This window comes from Gymnoscopelus braueri (assembly GCF_963280865.1).
Source record: "Gymnoscopelus braueri genome assembly, chromosome: 14".
NCBI lineage: Eukaryota > Metazoa > Chordata > Actinopteri > Myctophiformes > Myctophidae > Gymnoscopelus > Gymnoscopelus braueri.
This window is the reverse complement of record NC_137619.1, coordinates 45,685,828-45,712,421: the sequence shown is the minus strand read 5'-3', so window position 1 is coordinate 45,712,421 and position 26,594 is coordinate 45,685,828. Positions and strand designations below refer to the sequence as shown.

The window sequence follows — 26,594 nt, the reverse complement described above, 5'->3', positions numbered from 1 at the left end:
AAGAATCTTCCAGAACGGGGTTCTTTAATACAGTGATTGCCAAGATCAAGTGAACTTCTTTTTTTTTTTTTTTTTTTACCCAAAGACCAAGGAGATATGATTTTTCGAAGATCTAGACTGCTATCCACTTCCTTGTTAACTTAAAACTTAAAAATTCTGTATCTCGGCTCCTGAGTACTTTTTTTTTCTCAATGAAAAATCTCTGGCATAAAACTGCAAAAAATCTGAAATAATTCTGGCAGGCAATGTGTTAATAGCAGTGGTTCTCAACCTTTTCAGGTCGGTGACCCCCCCAAAATAAATCATTATGTGAACTGGGGACCCCCCCCCCCCCCCACCCTGACAAGCACTTGGAATTGTAGGAGTTGGGGCATTATTTTAGTTTGACTCGGTTCCACAGATAAATATCGTGAAAATAGCAGATCGGCTCTTTCACCATTCATGCCTCTTTCTTATATCATTTGACAATTTGGCCAATATTTGACCAGTTTTTATAGTATAGTTTGTTGATGCAGTAAAGGTCTTTTGTTTCTTCTTTTTTTTTTTGGTTGAGGTATTAAAAAGGACCCACAGGTTGAGAACCACTGCTTTACAGTAAGAACCATTATTGTTCTGTGTGTAGGGCACGCTGCAGGATGGCTGTCTTCATCATATCTGCCATGCCTCCCTCCCTCCCTCCCTCCCGCTGTGGTGTAATTACAACCCCAGTTCCCATTTGTACGGCCATGCGTAAACAAAGCCCTTCCTGAAACCCTGGCTCTGTCTGTCTGCCCGGGCGTCTATTAGATCCTAGAAGCATCAAGCTGCCCTGGACATGATTCTGACTGTCAGCTGAGCCCAGACAGTATGCCTGCCTGGACTACAATCACATTACCCCCCCCCCCCCACCAACACAGGAAAACACACAGAGAGAGAGAGAGAGAGAGAGAGAGAGAGAGAGAGAGAGAGAGAGAGAGAGAGAGAGAGAGAGAGAGAGAGAGAGAGAGAGAGAGAGAGGGGAGGGGGGGGGGGCAGAGAGAGAGACAGAGACACAGAGCGAGACAGAGACAGAGACAGAGTCAGAGTCAGAGTCAGAGTCGGAGTCAGAGAGACACAGACAGAGAGAGAGACAGAGACAGAGAGAGAGAGGAGAGAGAGAGAGAGAGAGAGAGAGAGAGAGAGAGAGAGAGAGAGAGAGAGAGAGAGAGAGAGAGAGAGAGAGAGAGAGAGAGAGAGACATCAACATCAAAGTACTCAACCCCAGTACTTGAATCAAAGTATATAGATACTCCAGGTCAAATGTTACTCACAAGTGAAAGTTGCTCTGTACTCAAGTTAATGGAGTAGTTAATACTTAAGATTGTCCAGAACTTTTCAAATAATATCAATAATATACAGATACTCAAAAGTACGGTACTCAAATAAATCGTCTCTGTCCAAACCTCATATGTCCAAAACTGTCACTTTTCAGGATTCAACAAATTCAAAAACATAAAAGCGCAGCAGATCGACAAGCTCAAAACGCGCAGCATATCTGCTACTTTTGATGCTTTTGTGTGATGCTGTAGTATCAAGTAACGCCACAGAAGGTTAAAATATGATAGATAAGAGGTTTCTGCCCGACAGCAACGAAATGCACTTTGTTACATGTCCGCCACTGAAAACATGGCGATCAATATCATACACTGTCATGTGTCTGTTCAGCCCCAGTTCCTTCCAACCAGACGCCTCCCACCACAACATGAAAGAGGATATCATTGCTGTCGGGTAGAAACCTCTTATCTCCATATTCCCAAAACATTTTGGGGGTGTTTTTTCGTAAATTAACGCCCTACTTGATCACACTACAACGTCACACGAAAGCATCAAAAGTAGCAGATCTACAAGCTCGAAACGCGGCGCGAAGCGACACGTTTCGAGCTTGTAGATCTGCTACTTTTGCTGTTTATAATTTGAATCCTGAAAAGTAACAGTTTTGGACATAATGAGGTTTCCACCTCGACAGAGACAATATCTTTGCTGTCGGGCAGAAACCTTGGTTCTCCATGTTTCATATTTATATCCTACTTTGTGGCACACTAGTGTTGTGCAAAAGTAGCTAAAATTGCTGATCTGCAAGCTCACAACGGAAACCCTCCGTGATTAGCAACCATCAGGGGATCGATCATACTGGAGAAAATATTCTGTGACTACTTGAAAAGGTAAGAAAATCAAAAAATCGCTGGCAGTCTGGGCCTTATTTAATTAGTTAGTCATACTCTGGCAGTTAAAGAGTTAACTTTTTTCCATTTCCTGAAAAGTTAACCATTTCGGACATACGAGGTTTCCACCCGACAGCGACGATGTTCCGTGGGATCAAAATGTTCACATTAAAGAAGGACCAACACGAAACTAGAAAATGGCCGCGGACGGAGAGAGACCTTTCCGCCTGTGCGTCTCCGCTGCGTATTCGGTTACGACATTATGCAGCTTATATGTGAGGAATTGAGGGATATACGATTTCAGGTTAGCTCTGCTGTCACTGCACTTCCAGTTATTATGAAACAGTGACATATTCGGCTTTGTTTCGGAAACGACCACGAAACAAAGGAATCAGACGGTTATAAAACATTCATAATATAAGTTAATCAAAACCTCTAGTTTGGTAAAAACCCACAGACACACTTAACCACTGTCACCGCATTCATTTACTGTAGGTAAAAAAAGAAGGTTGAAATCAGTGGTGTAAAGTAACTATATACATTTACTCAAGTACTGTACTTAAGTACTGTACAGTTTTGAGGTACTTTTACTTTACTGGAGTATTTCCAATTGTCTACACTTTAACTTCTACTCCACTACATCTCGGACGCAAATATTGTACTTCTACTCCACTACAATTATTTGAAAACTTTAGTTACTAGTTACTTTGCAGATTAAATTAAATTATTACATTATAAAACATATATTAACCACTTGAGGCCTTTTTATACCTAGGCTTGATGCGACGCATTGTGAGCTTGTAGATCGGCTATTTTCAAACATTTTAGTACTTTTACTTTTAGTACTTTAAGTACATTTGGATACCACTACTTTTAAACTTTTACGTAAATAGAATTCCGGACTTTTTTCTTGTAACAGAGTACTTCTACATTGCAGTATTGATACTTTTACTTAAGTAAAACATCTGAGTACTTATTTCAACCACCACTGGTTGAAATATGGTGATACAAGGTTTCCTGCCCTGACAGCGACGATAAGGTTTATCCATCTAGTATGTTCCTCTGACTGGGGGTCTTGTCAGGTCCCTGTCAGACAAAGACTGAGTGATCCAGCACGCATCAGCGACACCTCTCCATCTATCTACCCCCCCCCCCCCCCACGGCGACTTTATGAGCCTAAAGCCGAAAAATAACAGATCTACAAGCTTGTGGATCGGCAATTTCACCAGCGCAAAACTAAGTATAATCAAGCATAAATATAACTCTTAACCCCTAAACGTAACCTCTAGATGTCTAATCCTAATCTCAACCTCAATCTTTTATGTAAGCCTAACAGGAAAAAATCGTATTTTTTTTACCATAAAACAACCATTTCTCTTGTGAGGAGTGGACCAGGAGAATGGTCCTCACAACGTCTATTTCTCAACTTCTACTATACCTGTGGGGACATTTGGTACAGTACAGTCTCCCACACACACACACACACACACACACACACACGCACACGCACACGCACGTTCAGCCAGTGAGCGTTTCACTTTGACAAATAATGCAGGAGAAGAACGGGGCCGCTCCAGCAGCTCTGAGCGCGTATGGATCGGAGGAAATTGGATTTGATAGGTAAAAAAAAAAAAGTCTGAGGATAGCATTTACTGACTGCACCTCTGTGTGTGTGTGTGTGTGTGTGTGTGTGTGTGTGTGTGTGTGTGTGTGTGTGTGTGTGTGCGTGCAGTTGTGAGCAGGTGCGTTACCAGTGGTGGAAGAAGTACTCACTTTTTTTTTTACTTAAGTAAAAGTATAGCGATACCATACATACACACACGTACTCTGTCACAAGCAAAAGGCCTGTATTCAAGATCTTACTACATTTGTAGAAGTTGTAGAAAAAGCATAAAGTAGGGCATGCATTGATTAATAATGTATGTTTTGTAATAATAGTCTAAAATCCACAAAGTAACTCGTTTTCAAATCATTCTACTGGAGTAAAAACTTACAATATTTGCCTCTGAAGATGTAGTGGAATAGAAGTATAAATTATGAAAGAATACTCAAGTAAAGTAAAAGTACATGATATTGTACTTAACCCATTAAAACCGGGAAAGCATCTGGTGTCATTTTAGATTTTAGCGTTGGCTATATTAAAAAATAGCAGATATACAAGCTCACAGCGCGGCACTTGATGCCGTGCTGCAAGCTTGTACATCTGCTATTTTTGAACATTTTTTGAAAAATCTTGGAAGTGTGAGAACTGCGAAGGCATTTGCAGAATCGGCCTCAGGTCCCAATGGGTTAAGTACAGTACTTGAGTAAATGTACTTGTACTGTAGTTACTTTGCACCACTGTGCGTTTAGGGGAGAAGTAAAGAGTGTCGAGTAGACTGTTTTTGTGGATCTGCCAAACGGACGGCTCATCTCGATGGCACATTAATGTTTAATGGGAACTAAAAATATCTGGACCTTTACAACACTCTCACATACTGTGGTTGTGGTTGTCTGTGGTGCTCTTAAATAATATCAAAACCACAAAAAAAAACACTGAAACACCAGCACATCATAATGACTGGTTTCTTTCAAAACTAGCCTGAAAAAAAAGAGCTGTCATTCACTGCCGCCATTTTTCCTTTTTTTCCTTTGTACACATAGTGTTTGTATTTGTTGATGACATACTGTATTATTGTGCTAATCTTTTATTTGATTAATTGAATACATAGGACCACAATGGAAACCAGTCCCCAGGGCTTTTTTGTGTTATTTTGTGTGATATTTGGTCTTCAGGCAGAGGCTTTGAGCCTCTCTGCTACACAAGGACCAAAGCAAACCTGCTGAAATACGCATAATGAGATATCTGGGCGCCCCCCCACTAAAAACAAAATCATAACAATACACATAATGAGAGTGTCTGGCCATGAAGTCATAACATGCATTTACGCATGTGAATCCCTAACCCTGAGTTTAGTCATGAAATGGGGGTAAAGCAGCATTTTCACAGATGGGCAAATATGAGAAAGAAAATACAGTGATTTCGAGTGTGACTTCAACCGTTTCGCTTTGTTTTGAAGATTTGCTTGTTTAACTAGAACAGGGGTCTTCAACCTTTTCAGGCCAAGGACCCCCTAGCTGAGAGAGAGATGAAGCAGGGACCCCCTCTATATTGTATAAAATTGTGTTACAGATTAAACTTTTTTTTGGTTTACGTGGTCTGCTCTTTTTTCCCTCTACACCTATACCTCTTTGCCAAAAATAGCAGATCTACAAACTCACAACGCCTCGCAGCGCGAGGCGTTGTGAGCTTGCAGATCTGCTATTTTTGGCTAAAGTTCTCCTCAGAAAAGGGATGCTAGAGTTCAAGTGGTTAAGGTAAAAAAATGAAATCATATCACACAAAGATTTGGCGGACCCCCTGTAGTAACTCTGAGGACCCCCTAGGGGTCCCGGACCCCCTGTTGAAGACCCCTGAACTAGAACAAGACTGGGGGATGAGGCACGTTACCAACCCGATGTAAACAAGTTTAACAGCAGCACATTGGACGGGTTCTGTCCACGCTACGACAGCAGCGAGTCGCAACCCGTGACGACTCTGCAAGTGGGTCTCCTAATAATTGGCAAAACACTAAGATTCTAAGTTAATATAACATTAATATAAAAAATATATAGCGTCTTTGTCGGGAGGAAACGTCATTTTGTCTAAATTTGTTCAAATTCAAAAGTAGCAAACGTTGCAGATCTGCTACTTTTGATGCGTTTGTGTGACGCTGTACTATGGATCAAGCGGGGCGTTAATTTACGAAAAAACACAAAAAGTTGAAAAAGTTGAGGTTTCTGCTCCGACAGCAACGATATACAGTATACGTTATGGGCCCACCCCGTCTGACCACTTCAGTGGTCGGGTGGGTGGGCCGCGAATTTTTCAGGAGAAGGTTGGGTCACCACTGCAGTGTTGATTTTTTCCTCGACTAAAACCGAGACGAAAAATGTTCGTCGACTACCTTTTTTCACTTACGAAAACTAAATAATAACTAAGCTACGATGACTAAAATTAAGACTTAAATTGTATTGACAATCTCGTCAACAAATAAAAACTAGACTAAAATGTCAGTTAGGGACTATTGGGGAAGAGATCCAGCAGAACTAAGACAAGTTGTTTCATGTTTGGTTGTGCTCGGTGTTGCGCCCTGAAAATAGCAGATCTACAAGCTCACAACGCGCCGCGCTGCGACGCATTGTGAGCTTGTAGATCGGCTATTTTCAGCATGCAACCAAGTGTAAAATCAGGCATTGCGACGCCATCAAGGCACCGCCAAAATACATGTTTGTCGACTAAATCAACTGTAGATTTAGTCGACTATAATCTTATGATATTTAACTAAAACTAGAGAAAAATTAAAACATTTCAGATGACTAAAATATGACTAAAACTAAACGGAATTTTATTCAAAAGACTAAACTAAATCAAAATTTGCTGTCAAAATCAACACTACACCACTGCACAACAGTCTGTACCGGTCCGTTGGGTGGTCTTACCTGCAGACTTGGGGGTGAACTTGTCTCTGTTGGCGGCACACACAGCCAGCAACCTGTAGCCCAGGTCCAAGTCGTAGCCTTGCTGAGCTGCCACCCGACTCACCACCTGAGGAGAGAGACGGGGGAATGACTGTCATCCATCATACTTACTTATCCCATTATGGCCGATTCTACAAAAAAATGTGGGGTCCGTGAACCCCCAGGGGTCCCTTGGCGGGGTACCTGGGGGTCCCCAGCTAAATAAGTTAATATTTGTTATTAGTCAGAATCATTTGAACCACTTTAACCATTATTGTATACTTTGGCTATTCAAAAATAGCAGATATACAAGCTCATCGCGCGGCACCGCTACATTTTGTAACTCAAATCTTTGCTTCTGAGGGATTCTACAAATGTCTTCTAAATCCTAACCGTTTTTCTTTTTGAAAAAAATATGTATGTTGCTATAATATCAGTGGTTCTCAAACTTTTTTCATGTCAAGGACCCCCAAAATGATATGTATTAGTCCGCGGACTAATCTCAAAATCTCAAAATATTTTGTTCCAGGGCCACCCAGAATCAAAGATTTGAGTTAAAAAATGTATATATATATTCAAAGATTTGCACACATTTTCTTTTTTCAAAAATAGAAGATCTACAAGCTCACAGTGCGGCACTCTGTGCCGCGCTATGAGCTTGTATATCTGCTATTTTTGAATAGCCAAAGAAATCCAAAATGACACAGATGCCTTCCTGGATTGAATGGGTTAAGGCCGATTCTACAAAAAATGCCTTCTAAATCGGTCTCACACTTTCAAGATTAAAAAAATAAATACATCTAAAATAGCTGATCTACAAGCTCACAGCGCGCCGTGAATGCAAAGTGTTATGAGCTGATGGCAAGTTGGGAATGCATGCCCCACACGTTTATGAAATACTGCCACTGTGTGTCCTATAACAGTATGGTAGAGTCCTATAATAAATGAGTATGGTACAGTAGTATATTGTGGTATTGCTACTTTTAATTGAGTGATGAAAATGGGGTTTGCATCCTCTGCATTGTGTGCCCTCGTTTGTGTTTTTATATATTTAAATTTTGGCATATTTTGTTTCAAATCTCAGCAGGAATCCATCTCACCAACCCCCCTTCAGAAGCACAAATAAACTCACAGCAGGGAAGTATTCAAATATCGTTGCCGTCGGGGGCAGAAACGTCTCATCTCCATATTATAACTTTCTGGGTTTTTTCGTACATTAACGCCCTCCTTGATCATACACACAAAAGTATAAAAAATAGCAGATCTGCAAGCTCATTTCTGCAAGCTCGAAACGCATTTTGAGCTTGCAGATCTGCTATCTTTTGCCATTTTTGAGTTTGAATCCTGAAAAGTAACTGTTTTTGGACATATGAGGTTTCCACCCGACAGCAGTGGTGGAAAAAGTACTCAAATGTTTTACTTAAGTAAAAGTATCAATACTGCAATGTAGAAGTACTGTTAAAAGTAAAAGTCTGGTGTTCAAGTGGTTAATGTATGTTTTGTAATAATTTATATCTGCAAAGTAACTAGTAACTAAAGTTTTCAAATAAATGTAGTGGAGTAAAAGTACAATATTTGGATCCGAGATGTAGTGGAGTAGAAGTAAAAGTATTGGAAATTGGAAATACTCAAATAAAGTACAAATACCTCAAAATTTTAAAAGTAAATGTACTTAGTTACTTATTAGCCCCAACAGTATGTGTGCCATGTAGTGCACACTATATATTATTTATTTATCTATCAAAAGGGCCAATGAGGGAGCGTTTTACTTTCTCGGGCAGCACTATGAAATATTCATCTCATTGGATGAATAATGGATGCTAAGAAAACAAGCAACCACAGTGAAGTTCTTAATCCTGTCCGTGTCTAAATGCTGTTGATCTTTTGAGCCTTTGAGAAGCGATACTGAGCTGGCAGTTTATGCTGCTGACCTTTAACGCAGATATAATACACACTCACGCGCACGCACGCCAGTCGGTGGAAAGTAACTAAGTACTTGTGCTTAATGTGCTTAAGTACTGTACTTAAGTACTGTACTTAAGTACAATTTTGAGTTGACTTTTTACTTTACTAGTTTTTTACTTTTTAATATTTCCAATTTGCAATACTTTTACTTCTACTCCACTACATCTCAGAGGCAAATATTGTACTTTTACTCCACTACAATTATTTGAAAACTTGAGTTACTAGTTACTTTGCAGATATAAATTACTATTATAAAACATACATTAACCACTTTAGCCCTATTTTATACAGAGCCGATCTATACAAGCTCACAACGCGTCGCATCACTAGTACTTTTACTTTTGGTACTTTAAGTATATTTCGATGCCAATACTTTTGTACTTTTACTCAAGTAACATTTTGAACACAGGCCTTTTACTTGTAACGGAGTATTTTCATATTGTGGTAAAATATCTGAGTACCTCTTCCACCACTGACGCACACACACACACACACACACACACACACACACACACACACTACCACAGCTTAACGTGGAGGCAGAAGCCAAGTGATCCAGACTTGGAGGTTATGCCTAATGTGTAACGTAGGCTCTGTTGGCACGACTGCGGCGTGCTCCGTGCACAGCTAACCTACAAGCTCACAACGTGTCGCGGATGCAACGCGGTGTGAGCGTGTAGGGTGCGCCGTCTTTCGGCGCGCAACACCGTAACGCAATGAAGTATGAATCGGGCTTAATTGATACTTCATAGCATGACGGTGTTGCTGTTGTCGACAAAACAAACTAATCTACACGCAAAAATAATGTTCCGCCGTGAATAGAGAACCAAAATCACTGAGCCCAAAATACACACGTTATCAAATGTAACTCAATATCTTATTAAACAGAGTCACATACAGTACAGAATCGCGGGGATGATTTGTTTATTTTTGGAACACAGTTCTTATACGCAATTTAAGATTTCCCCCAGGGGTCCTTGGGGGGGTTCCAGGGGGTCCCCAGTGTTAATGTAGCACTAGCATCACAATGATTTTAACCACATTTATACGTTGGCTGTTCAAAAATTGCAGATCTACAAGTTCACAGCACGTCGCTTCGTGCCGCGCCGCGAGCTTGAAATTGTTTTGAAAAAAATCGACAATGTTCTTTTTTTTACATAAATCTTCTCTTCTGGGGGTCCCTGGCACATACCATTTTCAGATGGGGGTCCGCGGCACGAAACTTTTTTGGAGAACCACTACGTTATTGAGCTTTATTTTGACGACTACATCGGCATCCAGGAGAGGCCCCACCACTGGGGAGACAAAAAGGTAGATAATGAAGGCCTTTTACTTTGACACACACCAGGTCCCTCCCTGGCAGTGAGCTTCTAACAACGCTTTAGTGTTTAATGACTTGAGAACACTGGTTGAACATTTATGGGACAGGGACCAGGCGTCTCACACCAAAGTAAAAGGGGGGGAAACGCTAAGTGAAAGTTAAACAGGACCCGGGAGAGACCAGGAGTTAAATCATCATTAAAGGGGGGGAAACCTCTTTGCTTCATCTGCCAACAGATGATAACTCTCCTGTTTTCCTCTTGACCCCAAAAACACACGTTTACCTTTAACAAGGTCAACGTGGGTGCCTTTTAGACACGCACACGCGCACACACACACACACACACACACACACACACACACACACACACACACACACAGAGAGAGAGAGAGAGAGAGAGCGGGCTGGCGCTCATAAAGCCATCTCTGTCACAGGCGATAAGGCTATTAGTGGCAAAACAGAGATATTATCGTCGCCGTCGGATGGAAACCGTGTATGTCCAAGAAGTGTTACTTTTCAGACAATCTGGGAACCCATCGCCAAATAAAAAGGAAAAACAGCGCCTTCTGACATTTTTTTACTTATTCATTTGGCTCTGGGCGGAGCTGAACGGACGACCCGTGCTCAGGGAAACCTGGGTTTTGGTCTGCCTTCAGCCTTTCACTTCCGGTGGTGCGACTATGTTTTCATTCCCACTAACAATATTTCTCCACGGAACACTAACACCATTTCTCCCAAAGAACATGGATCGTTTTGGTTATAAGCCCACTTGTTTCTATGATGAAAGAGCAAGTTAAAATGTTTCTAACTTTCCGTGGTTTTGTCGGCTTCGAGGACGCTATTGTTAAATGAGTTTTCGGTACACACGTAAATCCCGCCCACTACATTTGATTGGGTAAAGCGCGGCCTGCTTCCTGATCCGATGGCACGCCCCCTTGTAGCCAATGTGCACGGGTTGTCAACACGGCTACCGACAGATTCAAACGCAGAGCAGAATCTGTTCTTGAGAGATGACTTTTCAGACAATGGGAAAAAGAACCATGTGTTCCAACATCGTAGTTATTATCTAATCACACGCTCTTGTTAACGCGTTTCATTGGTTCAATATTCATAAATCCCACAGACACACTTAACCACTTTTTTTTTAATCATTCAAAAATGCAAAAAACAGCAGATCTTGTAGATTGGCTATTTTAGCTTTTGTGTGACACTGTATTATAACAAAGTATGGCATTGATCAGTGGTGGAAAGTAACTAAGTACATGTATTCACGTATAAATTTGAGGTATTTTCCAATTTTCAATACTTTTACTTCTACTCTCAAAGGCAAATGTTATACTTTTTTACTCCACTGCAATTCTTTGAAAACCATAAAACGCACATTAACCAGCCCTCTATAATACTTTGGCTATTTGAAAATAGCCGATCTACAAAGTGACGCGTTGTGAACTTGTAGATCTGCTATTTTCAAAAGATTGCTATACATATTGAACTTGTGAAATGGGACATTCTGCAAAACGAGAACTTTTAGTATATTTTGATGCGAATACTTTTACCGTGCACTTTTACTCGTACATTTTTCATACCAGACTTTTACTTGTAACAGAGTGTTTCTAAATTGCGGTATTGATACTTTTACTTAAGTAAAGAAAATTCAGTACTTCCTTCACCACTGGCATTAATTTACCCAACAAAACATGGAGATAAGAGGTTTTCCCGCCCCCCCCCCCGACAGCAACGATATGAGACTTTGACGCTCTACTAAAGTGGGAACTTCAAAAGATGTGACGGTTCTAATAGCGGTATAGGATTCTTTTCAGTGAGAGCTGCCAGAGAGCTTTTTTTTCCTCTGGAGCATCGTCTTGTCTGCCAGAGAACCTGCAGACTCACAAGGAAAGAAGCAAAAAAAAAACACGAGGAAAAAGCGCTTCCCAGGACGAAGTTAACCCGTTGAGACCGGGAAACGCAAATAGCAGATCTACAAGCTCATAGGGCGGAGCTTTTTAAAGCGAACGTTTGTAACTCAAATCTTTACTTCTGGAAGGTCCCTGGAACAATATATATATATATATATATATATATATATTTTTTTTACAAATGTTCGCTTTAAAAATGTGTATTCAAAGATTTTCACACATTTTCACAATCTTTCAATAATAGCAGATCTATATCAGCTATTTTTGAATAGCGTTCCCGGTCTTAGTGGGTTAAGTGAATCTGTTTCACTTACCGACTCCGGCATCTGACGAGACTGACATTTTTCTGACAGTCAGTCAAATCATGTCCGTGTCAATCTTTGAAAAAAAAAAAAAAAAAACGGCAGGCAGGCAGCCCAACCACAGGAGGGGGCTCGCATAGATAGATTCAACAGGGATTTTAACAGTTTCTCCTCATAAGCCCCCGCTTTTCAGCGTAATCTCCCTCCGAGGACACATAATTCAGGCCCCATATTTGAGTCTAGTGATGAAACCCCACGGTTGACGGGGGTCAGTGGGACATTCATATCCTGAGCTTGTTTATATGTATTTTTTTGCAGTGGTGGAAAAAGTACTAAAATGTTTTATTTAAGTTAAAGTATCGATACTGCAATGTAGAAGTACTCCGTTACAAGTAAAAGTCCGGAATTAAAATTTGACTTGATTAAAAGTACAAAGGTATTGGTATCAAAATGTACTTAAAGTACCAAAAGTAAAAGTACTAAAATGTTTGAAAATAGCAGATCTACAAGCTCACAACGCGTTGCGATGCGACGCGCTGTGAGCTTGTAGATCAGCTATTTTCAAACAGCCTAGGTATAAGATGGGGCTAAAGTGGTTAATGTATATGTTTTATAATGTAATGATTTACATCTAGGTCTATTTATATCTATATCTAAGTAACTAGTAACTAACGTTTTCAAATGATTGTAGTGGAGTAAAAGTACAATATTTGCCTCTGAGATGTAGTGGAGTAGAAGTAAAATAATAGACAATTGGAAATACTCCAGTAAAGTAAAAGTACCTCAAAATTGTTCTTAAGTACAGTACTTGAGTAAATGTACACCGCTGATTTTTTGGTTTATTTTTTCAAGAGAAACAAAACCAGTTCATCGTTCTCCCTACAACTTCAAACATCGCGATATCACTTTTAGGTCACATGGCTATTAAAATAGAATGGTAAATTGTGCATATATGTAGACTGTAGCGAGTGCTTTATCAATGTGCATTACATTCTCACGCCATGCCCATGGGCACCAGACCTGCTCATCAGAAGCAGTATTAGGGGATCAGTGTCTTTGCGACACTGCCTGCGACACTCCTGTATAGCCTGTAGGGGGGAGAGGCGGGGATCGAACTGGGCACCTTTTAAATTCTCAAGGGACCATTCTCCCTCCCGGGCCGCATATTATAGGGCACACAGGTGCACACATATCTACTGTACCATTCTGTTATATCAGTGGTTCTCAAACCTTTTCATGTGAAGGAAGGACCCCCCAAAATGATATGAATATGAATTTGGCTTAGCTTTTTTTTAAATCGTGAACATTTGTGCAAATCTTGGAATACATATTTTTTAAGCGAACATTTGTAAAATATTTTGTTCCAGGGACCCCCTAGAAGCAAAAAAAGCAGATTTGAGTTACAAATGTCCGCTTAAAAAAAAAAATCTAATATTTGCAGAATGTTCACGATTAAAAAAAAATAGCAGATCTACAAGCTCATAGCGCGGCACTCTGTGCCGCGCGATGAGCTATTTTTGAATAGCCAAATAAGTCTAAAATGACATGGCTAAAGTGGTTAAAATGATTGTGACGCTATATTAACTCATATTGCTGGGGACCCCTTGATACCCCCCCCAAACCCTGCCCCCCAAGGACCCCTGGGGGTCCCCGGACCACACTTTGAGAACCACCTTGTTATAGGGCAGACAGTGGGCACATAATACTGTAGCACACAGGGTTGCGTACAGCAAAAAGAAATCTGTGCCACAGCTGAGCGGTGTGAAGAATAAAGGGTTTCGCTCGCTGTATAGGCATCGAATCTGCCACTAAAAATACTCTAAAATAATGTCACTACACTGACGCGTCTCGCACTGCGCTGCGATCCGCCGCTCGCTCGCTGTGCACGAGGAGGAGTAAAAAAGAGAAAAAAAACTGTGTGTGTGTGGGGGCTGTCGAGAGGCAGACAGAGTTATCAGGTGAAGCGATGACAGCACAGACGTATCGTTCTTTTATAGAACTCAGAAAGAGAAGCTTCCCAATACAGTACAGTGTTGGGAAGTAACCAAGTACATTTACTATAACGTACTGTATTTAAGTCCAATTTTGAGGTAGTTTAACTTTACTTGAGTATTTCTTAGGGGTGTGCCGACTGCCGATATATCGTCCCGCGATATATCGTGATACGTTTTCATGACGATATGTATTGTTTTGGCGTTTTTGAAAAACGTGAGTTACAGTGAAAGTGGTCACTCCGGATTATAGTTCACAGCGTGATTTTTTATAAAACAATAAAAAAAATAACGGACAGGAATTCCCGTCCGTGGCAATGATATCCATTGCAGAATCGGACGGGAATTCCCGTCTGTGGCAATGAAAGAGTTAAGAAAACCCCCCCAAAATAGCTGATCTACAAACTCTTCCTCTAATTTAGCTATTTGTCGTATGAAAAAGCAAATAGGGTTTAAGAGGTTAAGCAAATATCCCCCCACCCCATGTGTGTGTGGGTCATAGCTATATCCTGCCAAATCCAGCAAAGATTTGAGTGAAAAATGTTCGCAACTTAATGTTAAGATTTTTCAAAAATAGCAGATCTACAAGCTCATAGTGCCGCGCTATGAGCTTGTATATCTGCTATTTTTGAATAGCAAAAGTATAAAAGGTTAAAATTATTGTGATGCTATATTAACACATTTTGCTGGGGACCCCCTGGAACCCCCACCCAAGGACCCCACTTTGAGAACCAATGCTCTAAAGATATCGGAGTCAGCCTTGAAGAATAAAAAAAAAAACTCACATTGCTAAAACCTGGAATTCAGACAGCCAACATTCAATTGAGAATTCCATTAAACATAACCACCGAGCTAATTTAATGATGACACAATTTATTTGGCACGTACTGCTACTTCTTTTCTTGCCAATGCTGCTGTAATTCTCCTGATAAGAAGCCATTTTGTTTCCCTGAGACTGATTAAACACATTTATCTGATGAGAAACAGCCCCCATGCTAAGCGGCAGCTCTGCGGGGGGTCCCCTATTGTACAGCTTCTGTATCCGCATTAAGACGCTTTTCATTCTGATTTACACGTTACTGTAAGCCCCCGGTTCGTACTTTCGTCTCGCGCCGAGAGAATAGCAGACGTACAAGCTCACGGCGAATCGCAGGCGCGACGCGCTGTTGAGCTTGTAGATCGGCTATTCTCAACGTGCGACACAATTGGGTGACGGGGCATAAATTAGGCTTTAATGGGAGTTTATGTTTTGCTGACGCGGTGGTGTGAGCCGAGGACAAATGTTGCTTCGTCTTTTTCAAAGATGAAACATTTGGTGATAAAACACCTGCGGTTGTAATTAGACTGCTTTGATGTGCGCTGGGTTGCAGGTGTTTCACTGCGTTCAGTGTGTGTGTGTGTGTGTGTGTGTGTGTGTGTGTGTGTGTGTGTGTGTGTGTGTGTGTGTGTGTGTGTGCGCGCGCCTGAGTACTAGAGCAAGTGTAGTAGAATTTGATGATATAGATGTAGCCAGGTGGAAAATAGTGTTCCCACAAATGACCACTAGATGGCACTTTACCGTTGTGGGTTTTCTCAGACTCAGGGTACCTCAAGGGGAGTAGTAGAAGAAACAGGAAGTGAAGCGTCTGCCATCTTACTATCACTGTCCATGCTTGTGAGGAGTTGTGGAGGAGTTGTTGATATTATATAAAGTGGTAAATATACTTAATCTGTTCCTTCTGTACAAAATGATCAACAGATATGCAGTAACATGATTGTATGGAATGTAAGAAATGTAACGTTTGTCAAGGATGGTCATATTATCCATTTGATGTTTACAGATTGTGTTCACATGCACTGATCAGTCAGCACTTTGAGTAAGGCAGCAGAGAAGTGTCATGCAGCTGTGTTCTGCAAGCATTGTAAGTTTATTTCTAGACAATTGTTCTTTTATATGTATTGTTTGAGAATGTTTCATTTTGTCCATTATGCTGAAAGTATATTGTGTTCATTGTATAGTGCTGAAGAAGATTGCTGAAACCTGTGTTACATTGTGCATCTGTGTGAGCACCAAGATTTCATGTAGTGAGTACATTATGAGATATGTTAGCTACTTCATTTCATATTGATGTACCAAATGTTTGCTGTTCTTTGTAAAGTAACTGTATGTGATTGTGTTTGTTTTCTTTTATTTTTGTTTAACAGAGAAGTTATCACTACAGTTATTTTGTGCATTTAAGTTCAGGATCTATATACAGAAGCTGAAGTTATTCAGTCTAGTGACCAAAGACTGTGAAAGGCCAAGAACTGAGAACTGTGACCAAGGCCTGTGGTCAAGGACTGTGTCCTATGAGAATTGTCTGAGACAGACCAATGTGATTTTGTTTGTTTTATTCTTTTATTTTGAAACCAGATTGGAAACTCTAAAACTTTATATTAATATTGCTCTCACCTTCTGAGAGCAATCCGATAATAAAATAACCCAAATACAGTCTTGTGTCCGGTGTCATCCATATCACCAGGTCACATAGACATTGTGAGGGAAATCTTCCTGCTGGTTGTTTTATGTAATACAAAAAAAAGTTAGTCTGACATGCTTAGGAAAACATATGGTTAGGTTTGGCATTTTAGAGGTTAGGGTTTAGGGGTTGCGGTTGGAGTTATGCCTGATTTATACTTCAGCACCCCCGAAATAGCTGATTTACAAGCTCACAACGTGACACTACGTCGATGTCCTCACAAATATAGTAATACAAATGTGTGTGCGTGTGTGTGTGTGTGTGTGTGTGTGTGTGTGCGTGTGTGTGTGTGTGTGTGTGTGTGTGTGTGTGTGTGTGTGTGTGTGTGTGTGCTCCAGGTTGCTGGCCTGGTGCCCAGATCAATGAGCAGCTGGTCAGGCTGACAGAGTAAGATCAGGGGTGACTGGCTATCCACTGCTTTACTCAGTCAACACCCCTTCTGTGTGTGTGTGTGTGTGTGTGTGTGTGTGTGTGTGTGTGTGTGTGTGTGTGTGTGTGTGTGTGTGTGTGTGTGTGCGTGCGCGCGCTCGTGTCAGGCACACAGTGTAAAGAGTCATAGCGGCAGGTTGCTAGGACTTTAACCTCTGTCAGCGCTCCCTGACGGCATAAGCAGCTGCTTCGGCGTTCAGCCGTTACACACAGTCTGAGAACGACAGCCTGCTAACTGTTCAGCTGGGAAAAACCTGACCACATGAACGACAAGCATCCCTCCCTATTCTGACGTAATACAGGCTAGCACCCGGTGAAAAAAAAAGGTAAACGTTTTGCCAAAACCTAAGCAAAGTACATTGTTGCTGTCGGTGCAGAAACCTCTTATCTGGCGTCCAGGCACTTGTATCGCGGGTTCGAGTCCCGGTCCTGACAAACTTTTTGCTGTGGGTCTCTCCCCGTCTCTCTCTCTCCCTCTTTCCCTCTTTCCTGTCCATCTTCACTTAAACCAGGGGTCTTCAACGTTTTCAGGCCAAGGACCCCCTAGCTGAGAGAGAGATGAAGCAGGGACCCCCTCTAAATTGCATAAAATTGTGCTTCAGATTCAACTTTTTTTGTTTACTTGGTCTGCTCTTTTTTCCCTCTACACCTATACCTCTAAAAAATAGCAGATCTACAAGCTCACAACGCCTTGCAGCGCGAGGCGTTGGCTTAAATTCTCCTCAGAAAAGGGATGCTAGGGTCCAAGTGGTTACGGTAAAAAAAATAATCATATCAAACAAAGATTTGGCAGACCCCCTGTAGTAACTCTGAGGACCCCCTAGGGGTCCCGGACCCCCTGTTGAAGACCCCTGACTTAAACTATCAATAAACGCAGAAAAGCACCCAAAAAAAAAGGGAAAATAAACCTCTTATCTCCATATTCTAACTTCTTGTCATCTTCTCTTTTTGATTGATGCTAGCGACCGACCAAGATAAGGCTACTATGCAAACATAATCTTGGTCACTCGTTCTCATGTCTTTTGTCTCTTTGATGTTTTTTCTGGACCACAAATTAATGTTAAGAATGTGATTTAAATGTGCATGTTATTTAGACAGATGCTAGATTCATGGTTTATCTGGTATCCTACTTTCTCAAGGCACTATGCTGTTCTCTCTGCATTCTATTTATGCCATTAGTTACCTTGTTTATTAATAATAATAATAATAATAACAATTACAATTACAAATATCAAATTATTAACACACGACAAACGTAGGGCTTCCATTATTACTATGTGTTTATTTTAACCAGGTTTGCCCGTTGAGGTTCACTTCACATTTTCTTAGAGTTTGGGCTCCAAAGTGGACACATCATCCGCCAACATGAGATAGAGCCAGCGCGTTTAATTACTGTTTTGCTCAGGTCTGAAGTCTGAAGTACCTGGAAAAAAAAGAGAAGAAAACCCCAAAAGAAAACCATAATTGGTGTTTTTGCGTACCGTCAGACATCCCATGAGGCTTTGCTCGAAAGGTCTCTGGAAGGCCCGGGGATCTCCACACCAGTCCAGCAGCTCCGTGGCCGCCGTCTGGAAGTTGGCCGGGTTCTGTAAGTGCTGTTACAAAAAAACAAACAAGGAAAGAGACACTGCAGTTAGAAACCACACAGAATAAGCCTTTTTCTTCCTCCCCTCCAGACATTAACCCATTAAGACCTGAGGCCTACAAATGCCTTCTAAAGCAGTAGTTCTCAAACTTTTTGGTGTCAAGGACGCCCAAAACGATATGTATTCTGGCTGCACGGGGGTTTAAATCAAAATGATTCAACACTTTCAAGATTTTTCTAAAATGTTCAAAAATAGCAGATGTACAACTTGTATATCTGCTATTTTTGAGAACCACTGTTCTAAATCCTACGAGTTTTCAGAAAAACTTGCTATATAAATTAGATGGCAAAAAAATATGTGTATGAGCAATGCATATAGTTTTACATTCTCCCTATTTAGTTTCTATGCCCATATAACAACTGAAATAATCAAATACAAAAAGGTTAGTGTAAATGAAATCTTGCCAAGGCACATTTGGTGAGGACAACAAACCACAAAGAGGTGTGAAACATGTCCACCCTTCTTTACACCTGAGAGGGGGAGGTGATTGTTTTCCTCTTTGAGAGCATTTAGGGGAGACAAAAAAATCTGCTTTCATTGATTAAAAACATATTGTTACAATGGGCAACCATGATTAAATCCCACATTCTAGCTAGAAACACCTATACTAGCATAAGCTGCTGGTGTTTGTTATTTGTGACCAAAACATAGAGATACAATTCATCTAAGTTTAAATTAGCTGTCATCTTAACTTTATACGGCAGAAGGAAAATAATACATTAAATGTACGTTTACGCCTCAAAATCTGTTTTTGTTGAAAACTTCTGCTGAGATGAAATGATCATTCTACCCTTCCATAGGCAGAGAGAGGACCCGACTGAAAATGTGCAGAAGAAGACTACCCCTCTAGCTTGTTTCTGATTAGAATTATTGAGTGTGTTACGTTTGCTCCCTGTTAATCTTAACCCCAGTCTCCATACATCTGTATAAGAGATGTCCACTTGTGATCACCCAGAATGCAACTGGTGAACAGGCCCATAGACACCCAGGATGAAATAAATCTAAAGATTGACTCAAAATATGTAGAGGGCATAGTATACACATCCAATGTGCTGATGTATTATCTATGAAGGCAGTGAGTTCATAATCATTTAGTTTTGACACATTTAATTCATCTTTATCTTGTGGCAATGACCATTCAAACAACATTTATAAAGGTAATGGGTCAAACTCTGAGTGGTAAGAGTGAGTTTCCGCTTTTATACTTTGTCAATGGAACATACGTTTGTTCTTTTGACATGTACAAAATGAGGATATCGCACCGGAGTCAGAGTGTGGTGGTAACGTTGCATACAACATTAATGGTTGTATTAATGGTAATGTTGCATACAACATTACCACCTTGCAAGAAATATGTGCATATGAGTAACTATGTAATGTCTATGTTTCCTGGAGAAGAAAGTGGAAGACTTGGTCAAAAAAATGGCCTCAGAGCACCTTTTTATTTGTAAGACATTCAGAGGATTCATTATACATGTTTGGCTCAAACATGACAGAAGCAGCAAACTTTCAGCTTACAAAGAGTTAAATACAGAACAACAAGGGGGTGTTTCTTTTAGTGCAATGTCTGTGATGTTTTAATATTCACTCAATATTCACTCATGTAAGACTGTACAACAATTACAACAGTTATGTAGAGTATCAGACCAGACTCCATTTTTGACAAAACTGACAGAACTAATTTAACTTTGAGCGTGAAGCTCTCAGATGGCTCCCTGTCCTTGATTTTCCCTAAATAGTCCATGTATACACATGTGTAACTTTAACATTCCAAAATGTTCTTTTCGAAACAAAATATGACCATGTTAATCCACAAAAGCCTGTTATTTGGGGTCAAATTATGCGTGTCAGTTGTTCACACACCTGGTGAGACAGTGACACATCTAATTGTAATCAATGACCACATTTGCATGGATATAGGTCATTTTCTACAGCTAAGTGATCATTCACAAGACAAAAGGAATGTTGCAGTGCAGGTGTGAAGTGGGTGAGGGAGATATAAGACCTTGTAATTCTACAGAACACAAGATGTTTGTCAAATAAATGAAGATGCTGTGATGTAAAATGAAGACTATGAACAGAATTTAGCAATCAGTTATTCCTTCACCTCACCAGGTTGTATTGTTCTGAATGAATTTGGAGCAATATTGTAAAATAGGAAATGGAATGGCCTATCTATCTTAATGGCTCTGCTTGACTAGCAAGATTGAGACGAGAGAAACTCATCCACACAAGGACATGACTAGAGTTGTTTATTGTAAATGAAAGCATCCTTTATAATGTGGCGAGTGTCACACAGTTCACAATCATTAAGTCATTGGTTTGCGCAAGTATGGCATTTTAGGCTGCTTAACTGACTAAAATGTATTCCACATAGACCAAATTAAGATTTCTCTCCAGTGTGAATTCTCTGGTGTGTTTTAAGGCTGGATATCACAGAGAAGTGTTTTCCACACTGATCACACCCATAAGGTTTCTCTCCAGTGTGAATTTTCTGGTGTTTTTTAAGGTTGGACATCACAGAAAAGTGTTTTCCACACTGATCACACCCATAAGGTTTCTCTCCAGTGTGAATTCTCTGGTGTGTTTTAAGGTGGGCCATTTGAGAGAAGCGTTGTCCACACTGTTCACAGCTATAGGGTTTCTCTCCAGTGTGAATTCTCTGGTGTGGTTTAAGCTGGGCCATTTGAGAGAAGCGTTGTCCACACTGTTCACAGCTATAGGGTTTCTCTCCAGTGTGAATTCTCTGGTGTGTTTTAAGGCTGGCAATTTGAGAGAAGCGTTGTCCACACTGTTCACAGCTATAGGGTTTCTCTCCAGTGTGAATTCTCTGGTGTGTTTTAAGGCTGGCCATTTGAGAGAAGCGTTGTCCACACTGTTCACAGCTATATGGTTTCTCTCCTGTGTGAATTCTCTGGTGTTTTTTAAGGCTGGACATCACAGAGAAGTGTTGTCCACACTGATCACACCCATAAGGTTTCTCTCCAGTGTGAATTCTCTGGTGTCTTTTAAGGTGGGTCATTTGAGAGAAGCGTTGTCCACACTGATCACATCCATAGGGTTTCTCTCCAGTGTGAATTCTCTGATGTATTTTAAGTTTGGACATGCAACTGAAGTGTTGTCCACACTGATCACAGCAGTGTTGTTTTGGTTTAGCCACACTTCTTTGTTCATTCACTGCTGGCAGCACAGGGAAGCCAGGCTGATGATTCAACACTGGATTGCACAAAGACAAAGGAAATATGGTTGAGAGATGGGAATAGAGATACAAATGTACAACTTAATTACATAAAGTTGTTCCCTAGAAAATTGGGAGTTAACCACCAGCCAACCATGGTAATATGTATATATTATTACTGTATGTATATATATATATATATATATATATAACAAGCAACAAAAAAGGAGACAAAGAAGCAATACAGAGCAGAAATAATCTACAGCAAATCTACGGGTCGAATTAAAATGAAGCAAAAGTTTCAGTTTAAAAAGTATAAGATTGAGACAAGTAGTGAGACCGCTTAATTTAGAACTTGAAGAGTAAAGTAATACAACATTTTTACGACAGAGCAGGGAAATTAAAACTAGAAAGGTGGTAGAGAAAGTAACATACCATTTTCTTTGGGTCCCCCCTGTTCAGCAGAACTGTCCCTGGTTGGGTTGAGAGAGTTCATCTTCAAATGAATTCTGGAGTCCACAGTCAGATCTGATCAGAATTGATTGATATCCTGGAGGAGTTGTGGATACATTACAACTACAAACTCTTGTTATACTAGAGGGCCTGGGGTGGAGCCAGTAACTGCTTTGAATGATTGGACAAAGAGAACAATACAACCAAGTCCCCACCAATCACAACCTAACATACTTCTACACCCCCTACATGTCTCACCCCCCTTAATGGCTCTGCTTGAATGAATAGCAAATGTAAATGAAAGCAGGACATGAGAAATGGTTAGCAGTGATGACCGTTACAGAAAAAGGTGAAATTAGATGTATATCTTTACTTTTCATATAAGAGGTAGTTTGAGTGAAAGTTCTATTTATGTAATGTAACTTAATTCATCACATTACATTCACAAATGTGAACCTTGACATTAAAACATCTAATTTGGTCAGCTGTTACACCATGACACATCCTGACCTCTCACCATGACACAAGGGTCAATAAGCAGAACATTGTACATCCCATCTTAAGACCCGACTCAGATAAGATAATTATTTCATATTCACTCATATATTCATTAATGAGTGAATACAACATTGTTGAAGTCTGAAGATACTGATTGTCTGTGTACTGTGCATTCATTTCATAATATATGCATTTATAAATACAGGGTCTCATATTCATATATTTTATAACAATCTTATAGGAATTAAGACATATTTGAATTACTTGATTACAAATCCATTCATCCACAAATGGATGCTCTTGGTTCTCTTGTAACAGAAAGTCAACAGTTTGTAGAAGGTTGCATGGAGCATGTCTGGGGGAGGAGGGAGGGTGGAGCACATGTTGGGACATGTAGAAACATATTTATGGTATAAATAATGTAATTAAATATATATATATATTATATGGTGTTGAAGCCAGTTAGTACACATTGCTTTATGTTTTCTGACTTCTTGTATAGTCCTTGCTGCTTTAGATACCATACCTGTCATCATGAAATGTTTAACTTCATTACACCTACTTGTTATATTGCATTGTCGTGTTATCACTGTCCTTGCTGAACATGTCCCATCAATATTTCACTTATTGTACTAAGTGAGTGACAAATAAATCCTTCTTGATTTATTCTTGATTCCCCCCTCCTTTTTCTTGTGTGAAGAATTTTCAAGGTAATAATAATAATCACAGTAAGTTGATGTCTGGAGGTGCCGCCAGTTAGTGCACTAAACAGAATACTATTTAGTAGTTCAGTTTTCAAATATTTCTTATCTTTATCTTGTTATAACGACCAAAGTCATTAGGTGGTGGTGTGCAATATGATGACTGATATAGTTATGTAGACTGTCTTTTGACTTGTTTGTAATAAACATTTAAAGTCAAGATGCAGCTTGCAATGTGTTGGTTTACTGGGTTTCTGGCAATTTAATGTAATCACATGGAAGACACTTGGTGTCATTTTCTAAAGACAGCTAAGTGATCATTCACAAGACAAAAGGAATGTTGCAGTGCAGGTGTGAAGTGGGTGAGGGAGATATTTCTAAAGACCTTGTAATTATACAGAACACAAGATGTTTGTCAAATAAATGAAGATGCTGTGATGTACAATGAAGAGAGACTATGAACAGAATTTAGCAGTCAGTTATTCCTTCACCTCACCAGGTTGTATTGTTCTGAAGGAATATGGAGCAATCTTGTAAAATAGTTCTGAATAGAATTGAGGATGACGGCTGGACGGTGTCGTGTAATCGGGTCCTGGGGTCCTGGATGTGTTAACAAAACATGTATATATGTACTATGAAGACTAAAAAACTAAATGTACAAGCTCATTCTAATTGATTGTATTTGAAGGGAGAGAGACACAGTGGAGCCGGGAGATAGCCACAATGTTCATTGGGTTGTCTGATATTTCTGCTATTGATGTGTTGATCAGTCAACACTTTAAGTATCCTGGCTTTTGTCCGAGAGCAGGAGTTCATCTTTAGGCGTGAACCAAAACAAGTCACCGGGCCAAGTCTTTTGTCACCTAGCAGTCTGATTACAATATACTATTGTCTTTATGCAAGGGTGATGGCTAAGGTGAATGCATCTGTTATCTCTCTCTCTCTCCAAAAAAACTCTGGTAAAGTAATGCAGATCTAAATTGAATTCACGTATTATTCTTATTTCACAGTAAAAGCTTATTTTGTAGTAAGTACACAAGAATGAATGTTGGTGAAATGTGGTTGGGGAAGAAACCAGTTAGTTTCATGTGACTTTTCTTCTTGAATCTAAGGAAAATGTCATGTTCTTTTAAATCATCTATTTTTGTTTAAATCATTCATACAAGGTTGAATACATGTGTGGTCTTATTTTGAAGATAATAAGATGTTAAACAAAGATGTCATAATATGAGCTTGTGTAAAACTAAAAGTACAGTTTTATAGATAAGGGTTAAAGAAAAGTGTGTGAAAATGTGTGAAGGAGGCAGATCCATTGTGTGCTAAAGGCTGGCCAAGAAGTTTATTGTTCTTAAAAACCTGTTTGTGAGTGGTCAGAAAAAGGACCAGGGGGAAGGTCCTATGTCAAATGCCTGTATAAAGGATGTTGTTCTTCTTGTCAGAAGAGGACGGGTGGTTCTCGTTTTAAACTTAAACAGTACACTAAAATATGTATCTGAAAACAGCTGAGGTGAGAAATAGGCAGTGCTGCAGTATAAACATGCTTTGGCACGGCCTCTCTCTCTGCCTCAAGACGCATGAGTGCCGACATAGCAGAAGGGATCCCATAGCCGGGGGGATGGGATCTGTCGGCTGAGAGTCTGATTGGCTGAGAGATAACCAGCCTCCGTTTCACAAGAACACTTCAAAATAAAAGGTAGAAAAAAAAGCCACCAAAACTGAACTTTAAGTACAAATTGGAAGAATAGAAACCCGGCTGAAACCTAAATAGTTTTATAGCATCTGTCCCCCTCCTTTCCCAAGCCTCCTCTGGCTTGATTTAACGCCTTGTGCTTCTGCACAACCCTGTGAGGACCCCCGGTTCCCCCTTTCATTGAAAACACATTGTTACAATTGACCCCGGTCATTACAATTCATACGTTTACAAATCCATTCATCTCAAAATCTGTTTTTGTTGAAAACTTCTGCTGAGATGAAATGATCATTCTACCCTTCCATAGGCAGAGAGAGGACCCTACTGAACATGTGCAGAAGAAGACTACTCCTCTAGCTTGTTTCTGATTAGAATTATTGAGTGTGTTATGTTTGCCCCCTGTTAATTTTGACCCCAGTCTCCATACATCTGTATAAGAGATGTCCACTTGTGATCACCCAGAATGCAACTGGTGAACAGGCCCATAGACACACAGGATGAAATAAATCTAAAGATTGACTCAAAATATGTAGAGGGCATACTGTAGTATACACATCCACAGCGCTGATGTATTATCTATGAAGGCAGTGAGTTCATAATCATTTAGTTTTGACACATTTAATTCATCTTTATCTTGTGGCAATGACCATTCAAAGTAGTAATTTGGTGGTTTGTGATCAACAACATTTATAAAGGTAATGGGTCAAACTCGGAGTGGTAAGAGAGAGTTTCCTCTTTTATACTTTGTCAATGGAACAAACGTTTGTTCTTTTGACATGTACAAAATGAGGATATCGCACCGGAGTCAGAGTGTGGTGGTAACGTTGCATACAACATTAATGGTTGTATTAATGGTAATGTTGCATACAACATTACCACCTTGCAATAATGTCTATGTTTCCTGGAGAAGAAAGTGGAAGACTCAGTCAAAAAATCAGCTTCAGGGCACCTTTTTATTTGTAAGACAATCAGAGGATTAATTATAAATGTTTGGCTCAAACATGACGGAAGTTAAATACAGAACAACAAGGGGGTGTTTCTTTTAGTGCATTGTCTGTGATGTTTTAATATTCACTCAATATTCACTCATGTAAGACTGTACAACAATAACTGTTGTGTAGAGAATCAGACCAGGCTAAAAACTAAAAGTGAAGGTAGCTACTCAGGTGAAATAAATGGTCAAAATGAGAGATTTTTGACAAAACTGACAGAACTCTTAAAGGATCAACACCATGAATTTAAAACAAAATTGATATTTAATATCATATGGTGTATGTCCCTCAAACC

At 40.0% G+C, this 26,594-nt stretch overlaps 1 protein-coding gene across 1 annotated transcript in view; it reads right to left on the bottom strand.

The window, feature by feature from the left end:
* The window catches only part of LOC308100915 (zinc finger MIZ domain-containing protein 1-like), a 308,008-nt gene that overhangs the window by 73,658 nt on the left and 207,756 nt on the right, over nucleotides 1–26,594 (bottom strand). The window contains 2 exon segments of the mRNA XM_080450101.1: nucleotides 6,702–6,807; nucleotides 18,623–18,736. Coding sequence (XP_080306227.1) covers nucleotides 6,702–6,807; nucleotides 18,623–18,736 — 220 coding nt within the window.